A 15,925-nucleotide genomic window follows, 5' to 3' on the forward strand; every position below is an offset into this window, starting at 1 on the left:
ATATAACCTTATTTAATTCTCACAACACTACTAGATAAACGTTAGTCTACTCATTTTATGGATGAGAAAATTCAGTCTCAGAGGTTACAAGTATTACAGCTGGAATGCAAATAAGTGTGACTCCATTTCCTCAGGCTTTTTCCACTCTATCACACTACCTTTAGAAACTCTAATGGATTTTACACTTACCTCTATGACTAAAACGTCATCTTCTTCATTTGTAAAATAGAGTCCAGACTTAATCATTTCTATGATCCAACTAACTCTAAAATTTCACGAAATCTATGATTCTTGTGGGACTCAATACAAATACATGGATAAGTAAAAGAGCAACTGCTCAGTATAAAATGTGCAAAGAACTGGAGGGAGATGGTCACAGAAAAGTAAATAAAAATTGCCTTTGAATGTAATAAAAGCTGCTCACCTTCACTCCGAATTTAAGAAGTTAAAATTATAACATGGATGATTTACCATTATCACCTCTGAGATGGACAAAGATTGCAGGGAAACAGATACTCATATATTATATTTTAGATGCCACTACAGACACAAATTCTTTGGAAGGCAATTTGGTAATATATATCAAAATTATAAACATATCCAGGAATTTCACTTCTAGAATTTGTCCTACAAATAGATCTTTTGTTCACAAAGGCATATGCAGATACACATTCATCACAGCATCGCTTGAAATACCAAAAGAGACTAGAATTAATCTAAATACCCATTCACTGGGGACTGGTTAAATAAATTAGGTTAAGTCCATACCACCAAATTCTATGCAGTATGCCGAACGAACAGAGCAGATGAACACAAGCTACTATGGATAACATCCAAGTATATAAAGTGAAAACAGCAAGAAGTAAAAAATAAAAAAAATGATAAATACACATATGCATCTAGAAGCATGGACTATTTCTAGGAGACAATGTGAGAAATTAGTAACCATGGTTTTCTCTGGGGAAGAAGCTGTAAGTCTAGGATTGAAGGGATAACTTATCATGCATCCTTTTATTTTATTTTTTTTTACTATATGAATACTGTGATATAAGCATTTTTAACTTTTTTAATTTAAAAAAAGTGTTTATAACAAATAGTAGTCTCTAGAGTCACTGAAGAATCCTTTAAATGTGAAGGTTACTTACAAGAAAAAAAAAGAATGCCAGGAATTTTTTAAATGTCAAATTTCTTCTAATTACCTCTGATTTCTGTGTGTGTGTGAACTTCAATTTACAAGTAACAACAAATACAGCACAAGCACCTCCAGTGTGCAAGATATGATAGATGGTCTGAAAAGGAGTATTTTTCACCTCTGTCTCTCGGTCTTTCTCTCTCTCTCTCTCACTCAATCTTCCAAAATTCAGATTCTCACATTCTAGGGCATGTTGTGACAAATCATACAAATGAATGGTAAAGATGCCAATTCCAAGGGCATGGGCATATGGAATGTATCAGTTTCTTAGTCGTGGAGACTCATCCAGACTGAAAAGATCCTATGCTTATCTGAACCATCAATTCTGCAATAATTAGTAAAACAGTAGTTAAAATACTAAAAATTCACAAACCCTAGTAATTATGAGATTGAGAAGTTACCTATATAGTATTAAAATTACGTGTGAAATTCACAAGAGGTTAACTATCTAATCACAAACAAAGCACTCTATTTTCAAATCAGTAAAATAGGTACCAGATTTTGATGTTATTCTAAAAAATCTGCTTGTAGGAAAAAACTATGAAATTTCCTAGGAAAACAAACTGATAAGTAGTACAAATGTAAGAGGAAAGACTATGCACTAGCAGCCAAATCTTATCCCAATTTCATGAAAACTTCTGGGCCATTAGTATTCTGTTACATTGTTTTCCCTTACAAAGCAAATTGACAAATTTATTTCCTCTACTTCGCAGTAAAAATAATAACTATAATAGAGGGGTATACCTCACATATTAAACAGTAAGAATAAACCAACATTTTCAGATGAATAGTAACATTTATGAAAAATAAGATTAGAAAGAGTGGGGGCTGGGTGGCTCACCAGTTAAGCATCTGACTTCAGCTCAGATCATGATCTCAGGTCCTGGTATTGAGTCCCATGTCAGGCTCCCCACTGAGAGGGGAGTAAGCTTGTCCTTTTCCTTCTCCCTCTGTCCCTCCCCCACTTGTGCGTGTGCACATGTATGTGTGCGCACGCTCTCTCTCTCTCTCTCTCTCTCAAATAAAATCTTAAAAATATGGGGCACCTGGGTGGCTCAGTTGGTTAAGCATCTACCTTCAGCTCAGGTCATGATCCCAGGGTCCTGGGATCCTGCCCAGCATCGCATCAGGCTCCCTGCTCAGCAGGGAGTCTGCTTCCCCCTCTGCCTGTAACTCCCCTTGCTTGTTCTCTCTCTCTCCCTCCCTCTCTCTCTCTGTCAAAAAAATAAATAAAATCTTTTTTAAAATTCTTAAAAATAAAGAAAACGAGCTATCCTCCATTAGTTGCTGGGTAAAATCTAGTAAATAAGTTAATCAATTTATGTTTGACTCTGTCCAGGGTAGAAAAATTATACATATATCTACATTACTAGAAATTTTTGGCAAAGCACTGAATTCAATATATCACAATAAGAAATTTATATTTAAAAAAATAAGATGTACCTTTTATCTGGGTAGCAAAATTCAGTGCCAATTTTGCAAAGAGATCTGGATTTTCAAACTTGTCCTCCTTAACTTTTAACCAGAAACAGTTCTCAGATAATTCTTTGGGTTCAATCTGAAACAAAAATAACAAAGATAAGTTTCTAAATTATTATTTCACATTTAATTCTTCAAAGAATTCAATTTCACCAAGATTGAATGACAGTTCCTTTACATATTTACCTACTAAATCAATTTTAGGATCTAACAAAATAAGATTTAAGTAAATATTCATTGGGGAAGTCCCAGAATTCTATTGGTGCACAGAAAAGATACACAACAGCAATTAGCCATGTAGCAAATCACATTTTAAAAAGTCTTCTATTGAAAGGAATCTTAAAAATAGTTTAGTAAGTCCCTCCCCCGACTCACATACATTTTTTTCTGCTCCTGGATTTTTAAAAATGAAGAAACTAAAAATCAGAAAAATGAATTAATTCTCCACATTTACTGACCAGGGTGAAGGTAATAATCATAATAGCTAACACCTTACATACCCCCTATAATGTGTCAGGTGCTGTTTTAAGTGATTTGCATATATTACCTAATCTGACCCTTATAATAATCCCTTGAAGTGGGACCTATTATTATCTCCAAGTTAAAGATGAGGAAACTGAGCCCCAGAAAGTTTAAGTGGCTGTCCAAACTAGTAAATGGCAAAGATGGGAATTAAACCCAGACAGTGTTGCTCCAGAGAATTGTCCTCTTAACCATTACACCAAAAGCCAAGATTAGAACTGTATATTTTCCAGTACATCATGATGCTTTGTGTTATATTAGTACCATTTCACCCTATGCTTAAATGCTACATGAACATATCATTACATTTATATACAGAGACAACTGGACCAATAGCATCTGGATCCTACAGTTTGGTGGAGTGTACCTAATAAAAAATAACTACATTCCAAAAATATTTGTACCTCATTTACTCTTATGAGCAAAGCCTAAGAATATTCTTAACTAAAAACTGGTTTAACCATGATTCTGGTCAAACCAATTTACTACGTAGATACTGTCATATTTCATTCTAAGCATGTTCTTGGATGAGTCATTTCCCCAAATTATGGTCTGGATAATTGTATTTTCTTTTTTTTTAATTTTTTTTATTATGGTATGTAGTCACCATACAGTAACATCATTAGTTTTTGATGTAGTGGATAACTGTATTTTCATTAGCAGATTAGTTCCTAGTAAGTAGGGACTGTGTCAATCTTGATAATAAGCTTTTCACAAGACATAGTCTTATAATAATAAAGCAAAATAGGGATGCCTGGGTGGCTAAGTCAGTTAAGTGCCTGACTCTTGATGTCAGGTCAGGTCATGATCTCAGGGTCATGAGCTCAAGCTCCATTCAGGTTCAGGAGTGAAGCTTGCTTAAGATTTTCTCTCTCTCCTCCCCCTTGGCCTCTACTCCCCTTGCATTCTTTTTCTCTTTCTCAAAAAAAAAAAAAAAAAAAAAAAAAAAAAAAAAAAAAAGAAGCAAAATAACATTCAAAAATAAACTTTCATACAGTACATAAAGAATAATTAGGTCATGCCACTACAGAACACTGCCACCTATTCCATATCATCTAAATATTTAACACTAAAACAAAAAAGGGGCTCCTGGGTGGCTCAGTTGATTAAGTGCCTGACTTTGGTGCAGGTCATGATCTCAGGGTCCTGGAACTGAGCCCTGCATCATGTTCTGAGCTCAGTGAGGAGTCTGCTTGTCCCTCTCCCTTTGCTTCTCCTGCTGCTCGTGCTCTCTCTCTCTCTGATAAATAAATAAAAATCTTAAAAAAAAAAAAAAAACTAAAACAAAACAAACAAAAAAAACATTCTCTAGTCACCAGTCATCTTCTCAAGCATTATACTATACTTATATGCACCAAGAGTAACTCACATATTAATGATCAACTATGGCTGGACAAAGCCAAAAATAATCTAGTCCTAAAAATATCTGGTCAAATAATCTAGTCTAGTCATAGTCATAATCACCTTTGACCAATTGATTCTCTTCATGGGCACCTCAGGTTTATATAATTTTTTCTGCTTCATCCCATAAGGCAGATCAAGTGGTACTTCTGGGAAAGGAGGAATTCCCCCTCCAAGGGGAAATGGTGGAGGAGGTACCCCAAACAAAGGTGGTGGTGGTGGTATACCAATCATTCCAGGTAAAGGAGGTGGAGGAGGAGGGAGAGCTCCTCCAGGTAGAGGTGGTGCTGGTGGAGGTGGTGGTGGTGGGGATGACCCACCACCTGGCAATGGAGGTGGTGGAGGAGGGCCTGGAATTCCTGATGAACCTGAGAGTCCATGTCCCTGAAACATATGTAATACAATGTTTAAATGCTTACAGTAAAATATACAACAAAGAAAACCTATCAGTAGACATTTGGGGTTTAAGATTATATACACTTTAATTTGGTAACATCAAAGGGCTTAACAGTAACTGAAAAAGACTCCCATAGATGTTTGATAAGCATTATAATCTCTGTACAATGACTACTTCTGCTAACACACTATAAAAGTTGGCATCCTCAAAGATTTTGTGAAACACTCCTCCAAAGTAATGAAAAATTACCTTTCATTATAAATATATGCAAAGAAGTACTGAAGTGGCTTGAGCCTATTAGACTAGTTGGTTTGAATATGGGATAATTAACACAATCATCGATCTGATTCCCTTGGAGCCAATTAGCTTACCCAGAGTCTATCTCATAGCACCCATACGTTAGCTGTCTTCTAGTACCAATAATTAATGCTGAGTAACATCCATTTGCCTGGTAATATATGTTTATCAATGTTTTTACATCTATTATTTCTTTTCATTACCTATTATTTAGTTTCATTGTTATTAAACCCTGTAATGTAAGTAGGGCTTTTTTAATCCAAACTTTATCTCACTGCTTATAGATGAGAAAAACATAACTACAAAAAGGTTAAATGACTAACCAAAGGTCGCAGAGTCTAAAATCTACTACCAGAAATTAACTTCAACCTCATTCTCTAATGATAATGGATAACAGATGAAGGACAGCATCTCATTCCAAACTGTCTACTTTTTAAGTTTATCTGTACCTGTTTCTTTAAACCATTACTGGTCACAATGGTTCCCTTCTAAAATACATGAATATTAAAGTGAAGTTTGTTATTATAAACATTCCTAAGAAAATCCTACCAATGAACAGATGTATTTGTAATCAAGATATGACATTAGATGAACTGAATGAAAAGTTTGAAATTAATAAAATTTCTTGGCATAGTGTTATTTTTATTTGGGGGGAAAAGTCTTCTTATCTTTACTAATATGAATTTCAAAGTTGGAGTACTTAATTGTACTAACTAAACTTAGAAATAGCTTTACAAAATAAATAAGTTGAAGCATATTTTAAGAATAATCAATTTAAAGGATGGACCTATTTATAAGAATATTAAAAATAAACAATCATAGAATCATGGAAATGTTTCTCATAATATTTACTATGCACTGTCCAAATATTTTATTCATATGTATGATGTTTATGTGTATATATACATATATGCAACTGAAGTATTTATACACTCAACAAATGATAATCCTCCCCTAGAAAGGAATCCTCTCCTGAAATTAGTAGGAATTATAATATGCAAAACTATTTTCATTTTATTTTAATGCAGCAAAATTATAGAAAACGGTCAGATTTTTACAATCTTGATTGAGATCAAAGAAATTATGGAGAAAATCAAAATAATTCTTCTGAAAAGTTTAAGAAATTAGTAATTTACAAGTTTTACGTATAAATAGATTTGTTAAATACTTTGAAAGGTAAAATGTACATCCAATTTTTTATTAAAAGAGCAAAATTATATTTGTTAACATCAAATTTTTACTCTATTAGATCATATCTATGATATGAAACTTGTGGAACTATAAAAATGCTATCACTTTTAACAGAGGATTTTACTCAAGTTAAATGCATGTTTCACAAATTTAATAAAGAATCCCAAATAAATGCCACCAGCCTTTAAAAATCAAATCATATCAGCCTTCTCTTAGCTCTCATGAACAATTAGGAATGCAACAATTAAATTAGGCTACAACAGAGTATTGAGAATTGAATATAGCTAATGAATAATTTAGTATTTGGCACAATTTTGGGTACACTAGAAGGGACTGTGTGACTCCGCATTTTTACAGATCAGTTAATTTAATAATAAATAAGCAACTACTCACTAAATAGCAGGGCCCTGTGCTAGGGTGACATTGAGGAATGTCACCATCTCTGGGGGGGGGCAGATAAAAACAAAAAGAAATTGAGTTCTCAGAGATATGGAAAGGGAAGTCGGATGATACAAAAAAGGAGAAAGATTTAATGGAAGAAATTATCAAATATTATAGATAAGTGAAAACAGACTAAGGGTAGGAAAAGGCACTGCACTGAATAATCTGGAGTTCGTCAGTGACTTTTGAAGTTATTTCTCAGTAGACTGATGGATACAAATGTAGTCAATCAATAAACATCTACTGAGCATGTGCTATGTTACCAGGTGTTAGAAAAAAAAACCACAGGCCCCAAATGGCATCGGTTAGGCTGAGTCCCCAAACCAGAGCTTAATATACAATCTAATTGCAGTTTCAACAGCCCCAAGAAATAGTTTTAACAGGTGAGTCAGGAACTTTTACATCAGCAGACCTTAAGTCAGCCACAGAAGTCCTCTCCAGGCCCTAAAGGAAGATGAAGTAATCTGCATAAGACCTCTTGCTTTTTCCCCTAAGGGAAAGTGGCAGGACCTAAAAGATCTTTTCTTTTCCCTAAAAACCTGTTGTCCTACCCTCTTTCCATAAAAACTTTTCATTTTGTATAACCCTTTGGAGTTACCCTCTGCTTACTAGATGGAAGGATGCCAAATTCATAAATCATTTAACAGGGCCAATTAGACTGTCAAAACTTAATGTGGCTGAATTTGGGGTTTTAATGAACATTTCTTTCTTCCATTTTATTTTCTCATTGTTTTCATTAAGGGGCTTTAAAGGTTAAAATGCATAGTAAAAACTAAAAAGAAAATGCATACATAGAAAAAGGACATTTTTCTCACCAACACTGGTAATTTTCCATTTCTTAATAACCATTTAAAACATAAAAAGTGCTGAGGGTGTTTAAAAAAAAAGAAATAAATAAAAAAGTGTTGAGAGGACTTAATCAGTTCTAAAGTTTAGACACTATAACTAAGATCTTGAGTGTGTATGACTGCTGTTCATCATAGGTGATGCAGTAGGAAATGCAAAATTTCTAGGTTTTGAAATTATGCATCTAACTTTTCAAATCATCAAGAAATTTTTGTCTCCCAAACAGTCTTGCTTGTGTAATATATTCCATTAAAACTATTTAGGGAAGTGTAAGCAATTAATACCTTATTTTTTATCCAAATAGTAAAATTATTTATTGTCCTGGAAAATCAAATCTGTAGAGTTATTTCAACTAAAATGCAAAACTGCCAAAAAGTCTGCTTCTGGTCACATTTTTCCTTCCACCTAACAAGATAATTTTCTACCATCAAATTCACTGTGACATGACATAAAGTCTATATATTCTTTCATTACCTGGGTTCGAAGTTGCTGAATTTCTGTTTCAAGCTCTTTAATTTTTTCTTCTCTTTTTTGAAGCTCAGCTTGAGCTTCCTGTCGAGCTGTGAATTCCTCATCGAACTGCAATGATCACCACCATAAATGTACACTTAATAACATAGTTTTGAGAAAGTTTTAAACAACTTTAAGTATTAAGTAAGTACAATGTCTTTTGCTTCATTGATTTTCTTGGTCATTCAGAAAATCAAAGCTCCAGATCACTTTCATAACAATTTAGCACACCTGTTGGGGTAGGTTACTGATTACAGTGTTAGTAAAGAGGAAATATGGCAGCAACCCAAGGTAAAAAAAACAAAAACAAAAAAAAAACATTTTCACAAAAAAAAAAAAGGGAAAGAAAGAAAAATTTTTTATTTTTTTGAAGACTTATTTATTTATTTTAGAAAAAGAGATAGAGACAGGGAGAGTGTGTGGGGAGGGGCAGAGAGAGAGAATCTTCAAGCAGACTACCCACTGCATGCAGAGCCAGACTCAGGACTCCATCTCACCACACATGAGATCATGACCTAAGAAGAAACCAAGAGTGGTACGCTGAACCAACTGAGCCACCCAGGCGCTCCCCAAACAAAACTTTAAAAGGGTGGACTGAGAAGTCTCTCTTCACATACAATGGACATTTATATTGTTTTGTCATTGAAAAATAGGTTTCAGAATTAATTATGTTCTTAAATGTTTCATCCCATACATTTAACTTTATCAAATTAGAAAATGAAACCTAAAAATTCACCATCAAGCAGTTCAACTCTGTAACTATATTTAACGTTGAAAAGGTAATATACTTTTAGAAGGCTCAAAGATTGTTCATTAATACAAATCATAATATTTCTATTACAATCATAATTGTCTAGCATCCCAAAAGTGGTATTCCACAAAATCTGACAGTAGAATGATATATGTATAACTTAAATGGAATTCTCCTTCAGATGCTTAACCAAAACACTTGTATAAAATACTAAAAGAGAGAAAATGAGAGGTTAAATTATGATGTGTTGGGGGAGGAGTTAAGATGGCAAAGGAGTAGGGGAAAGCAATGTTTGCCTCATCCTTCAAATACAACTACATGTATATCAAATCTTTCTGAAGTCAAGAAATCATTAAGAGAACTGAGAGACCAAACTGCACAACTACAGGGAAAGAAGAGCCACATTGTGGAAGGTAGGAAATGCAGAGACATGATTTAGGGTAGAAAAGAACTGCGGATGCTGTTGGGGGGAGGGAGCTCAGATCACGGACAGAGGAAAAGAGCAAAAGAATGAAGAGATGGGGCGCCTGGGTGGCTCAGTCATTAAGCGTCTGCCTTTGGCTCAGGGCATGATCCCGGTGTTCTGGGATTGAGCCCCACATCAGGCTCCTCCACTAGGAGGAGCCTGCTTCTTCCTCTCCCACTCTAGGAGCCTGCTTCTTCCTCTCCCACTCCCCCTGCTTGTGTTCCCTCTCTCGCTGGCTGTCTCTGTCCAATAAATAAATAAAATCTTAAAAAAAAAAAAAAAAGAGTGAAAGAGATAGAGTAAGCAGAGCACAGGGGATCGCATACCAAAAAAAAAAAACCACTTTCCCAAAATAATTCACTGGGAAAATGAGAGGGGCTGATTATCATGAGTTTTTACAACCAGCAGAGTTAAACACTTAAGTTCTAGAAGTCCACACCATGGCCATGTGGAGCCTGGCGAATGCAGTGGTACACCTGTGGAGAAGGCGGAGGCCTGGGAGCAGATGGCACAATCTGAGGATCCCCTGGGATGCACTAGAAGAGAAAGTCCCTCCTTCTTGGCGTGTATCTGCTAGGGGAGGCACTGCCTCTCCAGGGACAAAAGAGCCAGTGGGTAGCATTGTGCTGCCCAGTTCCTTAGCATAAGGACAGAGACACCTGCTGAGGGCAGCTAACTTGGATGCTGGCTTTCTGCTGCACTTTACTCTAAACTTCAAGTTCCTGTGTGTTGGTGCAACTGCACTTACGAGACAAACTGATGCCATGCCCAGCGTGGCATGACACTCCCTCAAAGGATCACCATGGGTCCACACTTAACAGATACCAAAATTTAAGAATTTTGAAACTCAGCTGATGTGCCTGAGATAAAACACAGGTGCACTGTGCTGCTGGGCAGGTAGATGGCCTGGACACATAAAGGGTGAACGCAGGGATTTGAGGGAAACCTGGAACACACAAGACGAGACTTTTTGCTCCTCTGCGAGGGATTCCCAGACACTGGCAAGCACAAACTCCCCACACTGGAGACAAGGGAGAGGACTGGTACCATTTTTATCCACCCACCCATCAGCTGGGACTGACTTTAGGGAGTACCAAAGGGTTTACAGTGGAGGCCTGAGGCGCCTATACCAAACCCCACCCCGTGCTCTGCAGATGCTTCTTTACTAGGGCAAGTGTGCCTGAGAAGCAATGCAGTGGGGCATACCCCCAGAACACCAGCACAAACCCCCCACATCCCCCAGGTCCACGGACCACAGAGTACTACAAAGCTTCAGCTCTAATGGAAAGAGGATCACCACTCTTTTAACAAGCAGACCAGAGCACACCTAGGAAAAACTCACCACATAATGGACAAGATCCAAACACTCCCCACTGCAGGGAAGGAGAAACTCTGCAGAACACTGACCTAGGGGAAAGAACAGCCAAAAAACAGCAGCAGAGTACACACAGCATAGACCAGGAGCAGTTCCTGAAGTGCCAGGCCCTGCAGTGTATATGACCTCTCCTTAATAAAGCCATTACTCTCAGGAACAGGAAACATAACAGGTGTTCCTAACACAGAGAAGAAGACAGGGACCTAGACAAAATATCAAGATGGAGGAATTAATCCAAAAGGAAAGACCAAGAAAAGGTCACAGTCAGGGATCTACTAGAAACAGATTTAAGTAACATGCCTGATTCAGTATTTAAGAGAAACATCATAAGGATACTATTGCGGCTTGTGAAAACTACAGAAGACACCAGGGAGTCCCTTACCACAGAGAGAAAAGACTGAAAAACTAGTCAGGCCAAAATAAGAAATGCTATAACCGAGATGTGAAACCCACTGTATGTAATGATCTACAAGGATGGAAGAAGCAGAGGAACAAATAAGTGATACAGAAGATAAAACTATGGAAAATAATGAAGTTAAAAAGAAGGAAAGAAAAATGTTCAATCATGAATGTAGACTTAGGGAACTTAACAGAGTCCATAAACCACAATAACATTTGTATTTTGGAGTCTCAGAAGAAGAGAGAGAAAATGGGGCAGAAAATTTAATTGAGGAAACGATAGCAGAAAAATTTCCCTAATCTGGGGAACAAAACAGACATCCAAATCCAGGAAGCACAGAGAATGCCCATCAAAATCAACAAAAGCAGGCAAACACCAAGACATATCATAGTAAAATTTACAAAATATAGAGAGATAAGGAAAAAATCCTAAAAGCGGCAAGGGAAAATAAATCTTAACTTACAAGGGAAGACAAATAAGGTTAGCAACAGACTTATCCACAGAAATGTGGCAGGGCAGAAGAGTGTGCCATGATATATTCAGCATGCTGAATACAAAAATACGCAGCTAAGAATATTCTATCCAGCAAGGCTGTCATTCAGACATAAAGAGAGATAAAGAGTTTCCCAGACAAACAAAAACTAAAGGAGTACATGACCACTAGACCAACCTAGCAAGAAATATCAAAGGGGATACTCTAAGAAAGCAAGACCAAAGGTAACAAAGACTGGAAAGGAACAGAGAAAATCTCCAGAAATGACAACTTTACAAATAATACAATGGCACAAAATGCATATCTATCAAAAATTATTCAGAATGTCAAAGGACTAAATGCTCTAATCAAAAGATATAGGGTATGAGAATGGATTAAAAACATGACATGATAAAACGTTTGGGATGCAGTAAAAACAGTCATGAGAGGGAAGTGTATTTCAATACAGGCCTACCTCAAGAAGCAAAAAACTCTCATACACAAACTAACCTTACACATAAAGGACCTAGAAAAGGAACAGCAAATAAAGCCTAAAACCAGCAGAAGACGGGAAGCAATAAATATTAGAGCAGAAATAAATGATATAGAAATTAAAAAATAAAAACAGTAGAACATATCAATGACACTAGGAGCTGGATCCTTGAAAGAATAAAACTGATAAACCCCTAGCCAGACTTCTCAAAAAGAAAAGAGAAAGGAACCAAATAAATAAAATCACAAATGAGAGAGGACAGATCACAACCACCACCACAGAAACACAAACAATTGTAAGAGAATATTATGAAAAATTATATGCTGACAAATTGGACAAACTGGAAGAAACAGATAAATTTCTAGACACATATAAACCACCAAAACTAAAATAGGAAGAAAATAAAAAATTTTAACAGACTGATAGTGAAGAGGGAAACTGCCCAGAGCAGGTCCAGGCCAGGAGGCCCAAGAAGATGGAAAGATACTAACAATAAGCTAGAGATAACTAGAAGCCCTACTGGGAGCAAGAGATAACCAGCCATTTCTGCTTCTGTAAACAGGCTTTCTGCCACAGGCTCCCTTTACTACTGTTCCTGCCTAAAGCAGCCCCCACTCCCCCAGTCCAAACCCACCTACCAGCAGTCAGCATAGCCCTCGGAGCCTGACTGCCTGCAGTGCCCTATAAAAGCCCTGTAACCCCGTTGCCTGGGGCCCAGATTTTGGAGCAGGAGCTCATCTGGATCCACCTGTGTAAAATAAATCCAAGCTCTCCTACTTCTCCGAGTGTCACTTGGTCTCTCACCGCTCTGATTCTTACTTTTCCGCAACAATAGCCAGAGAAGTAATTGAACCAGAAATCAAAAAGCTCCCAACAAACAAAACACTGGGGCAGGGGAGACAGATGGCTGCCCAGGGGAATTCTACCAGACATTTAAAGAAGACTTAATACCTATTCTTCTCAAACTGTTCCAAAAATAGAAATAGAAGGAAAACTTCCAAACTCATTCTATGAGGCCAGCATTACCTCAATTGCAAAACTAGACAAAGACCCCACTAAAAAAGAGAATAAATGGCAAATATTCCTCATGACCATAGATGTAAAAATTCTCATCAAAATACTAGCAAATCAAATCCAACAGCACATTAAAAGAATCATTCACCACAATCAAGTGGGATTTACTCCTGGGTTGCAACGGTGGTTCAATGTTCACAAATCGATCAACGTGATACACCACATTAATAAAAGAAAGGATAATGACTACATGATCTTCTCAACAGAAGCAGAAAAGGCAACTGACAAAGTACAGGATCCATTCTTGATAAAAACCCTCAACAAAGTAGAGATAGAGGGAACATACCTCAACATCATGAAGACTATATATGAAGGACCCACAACTAATATCATCCTCAGCGGGGAAAAACTAAAAGCTTCTCCTTTAAGGTCAGAAACATGACAGGGATATCCACTCTCATCATTTGTTCAAAATAGTGCTGGAAGTCCTAGCCTCAGCAATAATACAACAAAAAGAAATAAAAGGCATCCAAATTGACAAGGAAGAAGTCAAACTTCCACTCTTCATAGACTATATATATTTTTTTTTAGAAAAGCCAAAAGACTGCACCAAAAAATTGCCAGTATGGATACACGAATTCAGTAAAATCACTGGATACAAAATCAATGTATAGAAATGTGTTTCATTTCTATACATGAAAAAAAGCAACAGAAAATAATCCCATTTACAATTGCACCAAAAGCTGTAAGATACCTAAGAATATACCTAACCAAAGAGATTAAAGAACTATACTCTGAAAACTATAGAACACTTACGAAAGAAATTGAAGAGACACAAAGAAATGGAGAAACATTCCATGTTCACAGATTGGAAGAACAAATATTGTTAAAATGTCTATACTGCGCAAAGCAATCTACACATTCAATGCAGTACTTAACAAAATACCATCAGCATTTTTCACAGAGCTAAACAAGCAATCATAAAATTTGTATGGAACCACAGAAGACCCCGGATAGCCAAAACAATCTTGAAAAAGCAAAGCAAAGATGCAGGCTTCACAATTTGGGACTTCAAACTATATTACAAAGCTACAGTCATCAAGACAGCATGGTACTGTCACAAAAACAGATACATTGATTAATGGAACAGAACAGAAAACCCATAAATGGACCCATAACTATATGGTCAATGACTCTTTGATAAAGGAGGAAAGGTTATCCAATGGAAGATTATCCAATGGAATAAAGACAGTCTCTTCAACAAATGGTGTTGGGAAAACTGAGCAGCATCATGTAAAAGAATGAAACTGGACCACTTTCTTACACCTTACACCAAAAATAAATTCAAAATGGATTAAAGACCTAAATGTAAGATAGGTAGCCATCAAAATCCTAGAGGAAAATACAGGCAGAAACCTCTCTGACATCAACTGTAGCAACTTGGTACTGGACATATCTACCAGGGACAAAAGAAACAAAAGCAAAAATTAACTACTGGGACTTCACCAATCGAAGATGCTTCTTCACAGTGAAGGAAACAATCAACAAAACTAAAAGGTGAACTTTGGAATGGGTGAAGATATTTGCAAATGACACATTTGATAAAAGGTTAGTATCCAAAATCTATAAAGAACTTATGACACTCAATACCCAAAAAACAAATAATCCAGTTAAGAAACGGGCAGAAGACATGAATAGACATTTTTTCAAAGAAAACATACAGATGGCTAACAGACACATGAAAATATGCTGTGTATCAATCATGGTCAGGGAAATCTAAATCAAAACTACAATGACATACCACCTCACAACTGTCAGAACAGCTAAAATTAACAGCACAGGGAATAGCAGATGGTAGTGAGGATGCAGAGAAAGGGGAACCCTCTTACTGTTGGTGGGAAAGCTGGTATAGCCACTGTGGAAAATAATATCGAGGTTCCTCAAGACATTGAAAATATTACTACACTATGACCCAGCAACTGCACTACTAGGTATTGACCCAAAGGATACACCAAATACTGAATCAAAGAGGCACATGCACCCTGATGTTTATAACAGCATTATCAACAATAGCCAAATTACAGAAACAGCCCAAATGTCCATTGACTGATGAATGGATAAAGATGATGTGGTATGTGTGTGAGTGTGTGTGTGTGTGTGTGTGTGTGTGTGTAGGGAATATTAGTCATCAAAAAGGATGAAATCTTGCCATTTGCAAGGACATGGATGGAACTAGAGTGTACCATGCTATGTGAGTTGTCAGTCAGAGAAGGAAATGCTATATGATTTCACTCATATATGGAATTTAAGAAACAAAACAGATGAACATAAGGGAAAGAAAATTTAAAAAGAGAGGAAGGCAAACCATAAGAGATACTCTTAGCTATGCAGAACAAACTGAGGGTTGCTGGAGGGGAGGTGGGGGGAATGGGCTAAATTGGTGATGGGTATTAAGGAGGACATCACTTGTGGTAAGCACTGGGTGTTATATGTAAGTGATGAGTCACTAAATTCTACTGCAAACTAATATTACACTATATGTTAACTAACTAGAATTTAAATAAAAACATATATACCTACATACATTCATAATGGTGCGCTAAGCAGGAGAGACCATCTCAATGGTGAATATCCATTTACTTCATCCTGCCCATCCCTTACCTCAGTCAGGGCACCAA

General features: G+C 36.6%; 1 protein-coding gene across 3 annotated transcripts in view; it reads right to left on the reverse strand.

The window, feature by feature from the left end:
* The window catches only part of DIAPH2 (diaphanous related formin 2), a 988,957-nt gene that overhangs the window by 674,104 nt on the left and 298,928 nt on the right, over positions 1-15,925 (reverse strand). For all 3 annotated transcript variants that reach the window (XM_087859798.1, XM_087859797.1, XM_087859796.1), the window contains 3 exons: positions 8,241-8,345; positions 4,658-4,978; positions 2,636-2,750 (listed from right to left, as the gene is read on the reverse strand). In XM_087859798.1, the coding sequence (XP_087715924.1) occupies positions 2,636-2,750; positions 4,658-4,978; positions 8,241-8,345 (541 nt within the window). The remainder of the gene's footprint in view (positions 1-2,635; positions 2,751-4,657; positions 4,979-8,240; positions 8,346-15,925) is intronic.

This window comes from Ursus americanus, chromosome X, assembly GCF_024610735.1.
Source record: "Ursus americanus isolate L20-20 chromosome X, mUrsAme1.1.p, whole genome shotgun sequence".
Classification (NCBI taxonomy): domain Eukaryota; kingdom Metazoa; phylum Chordata; class Mammalia; order Carnivora; family Ursidae; genus Ursus; species Ursus americanus.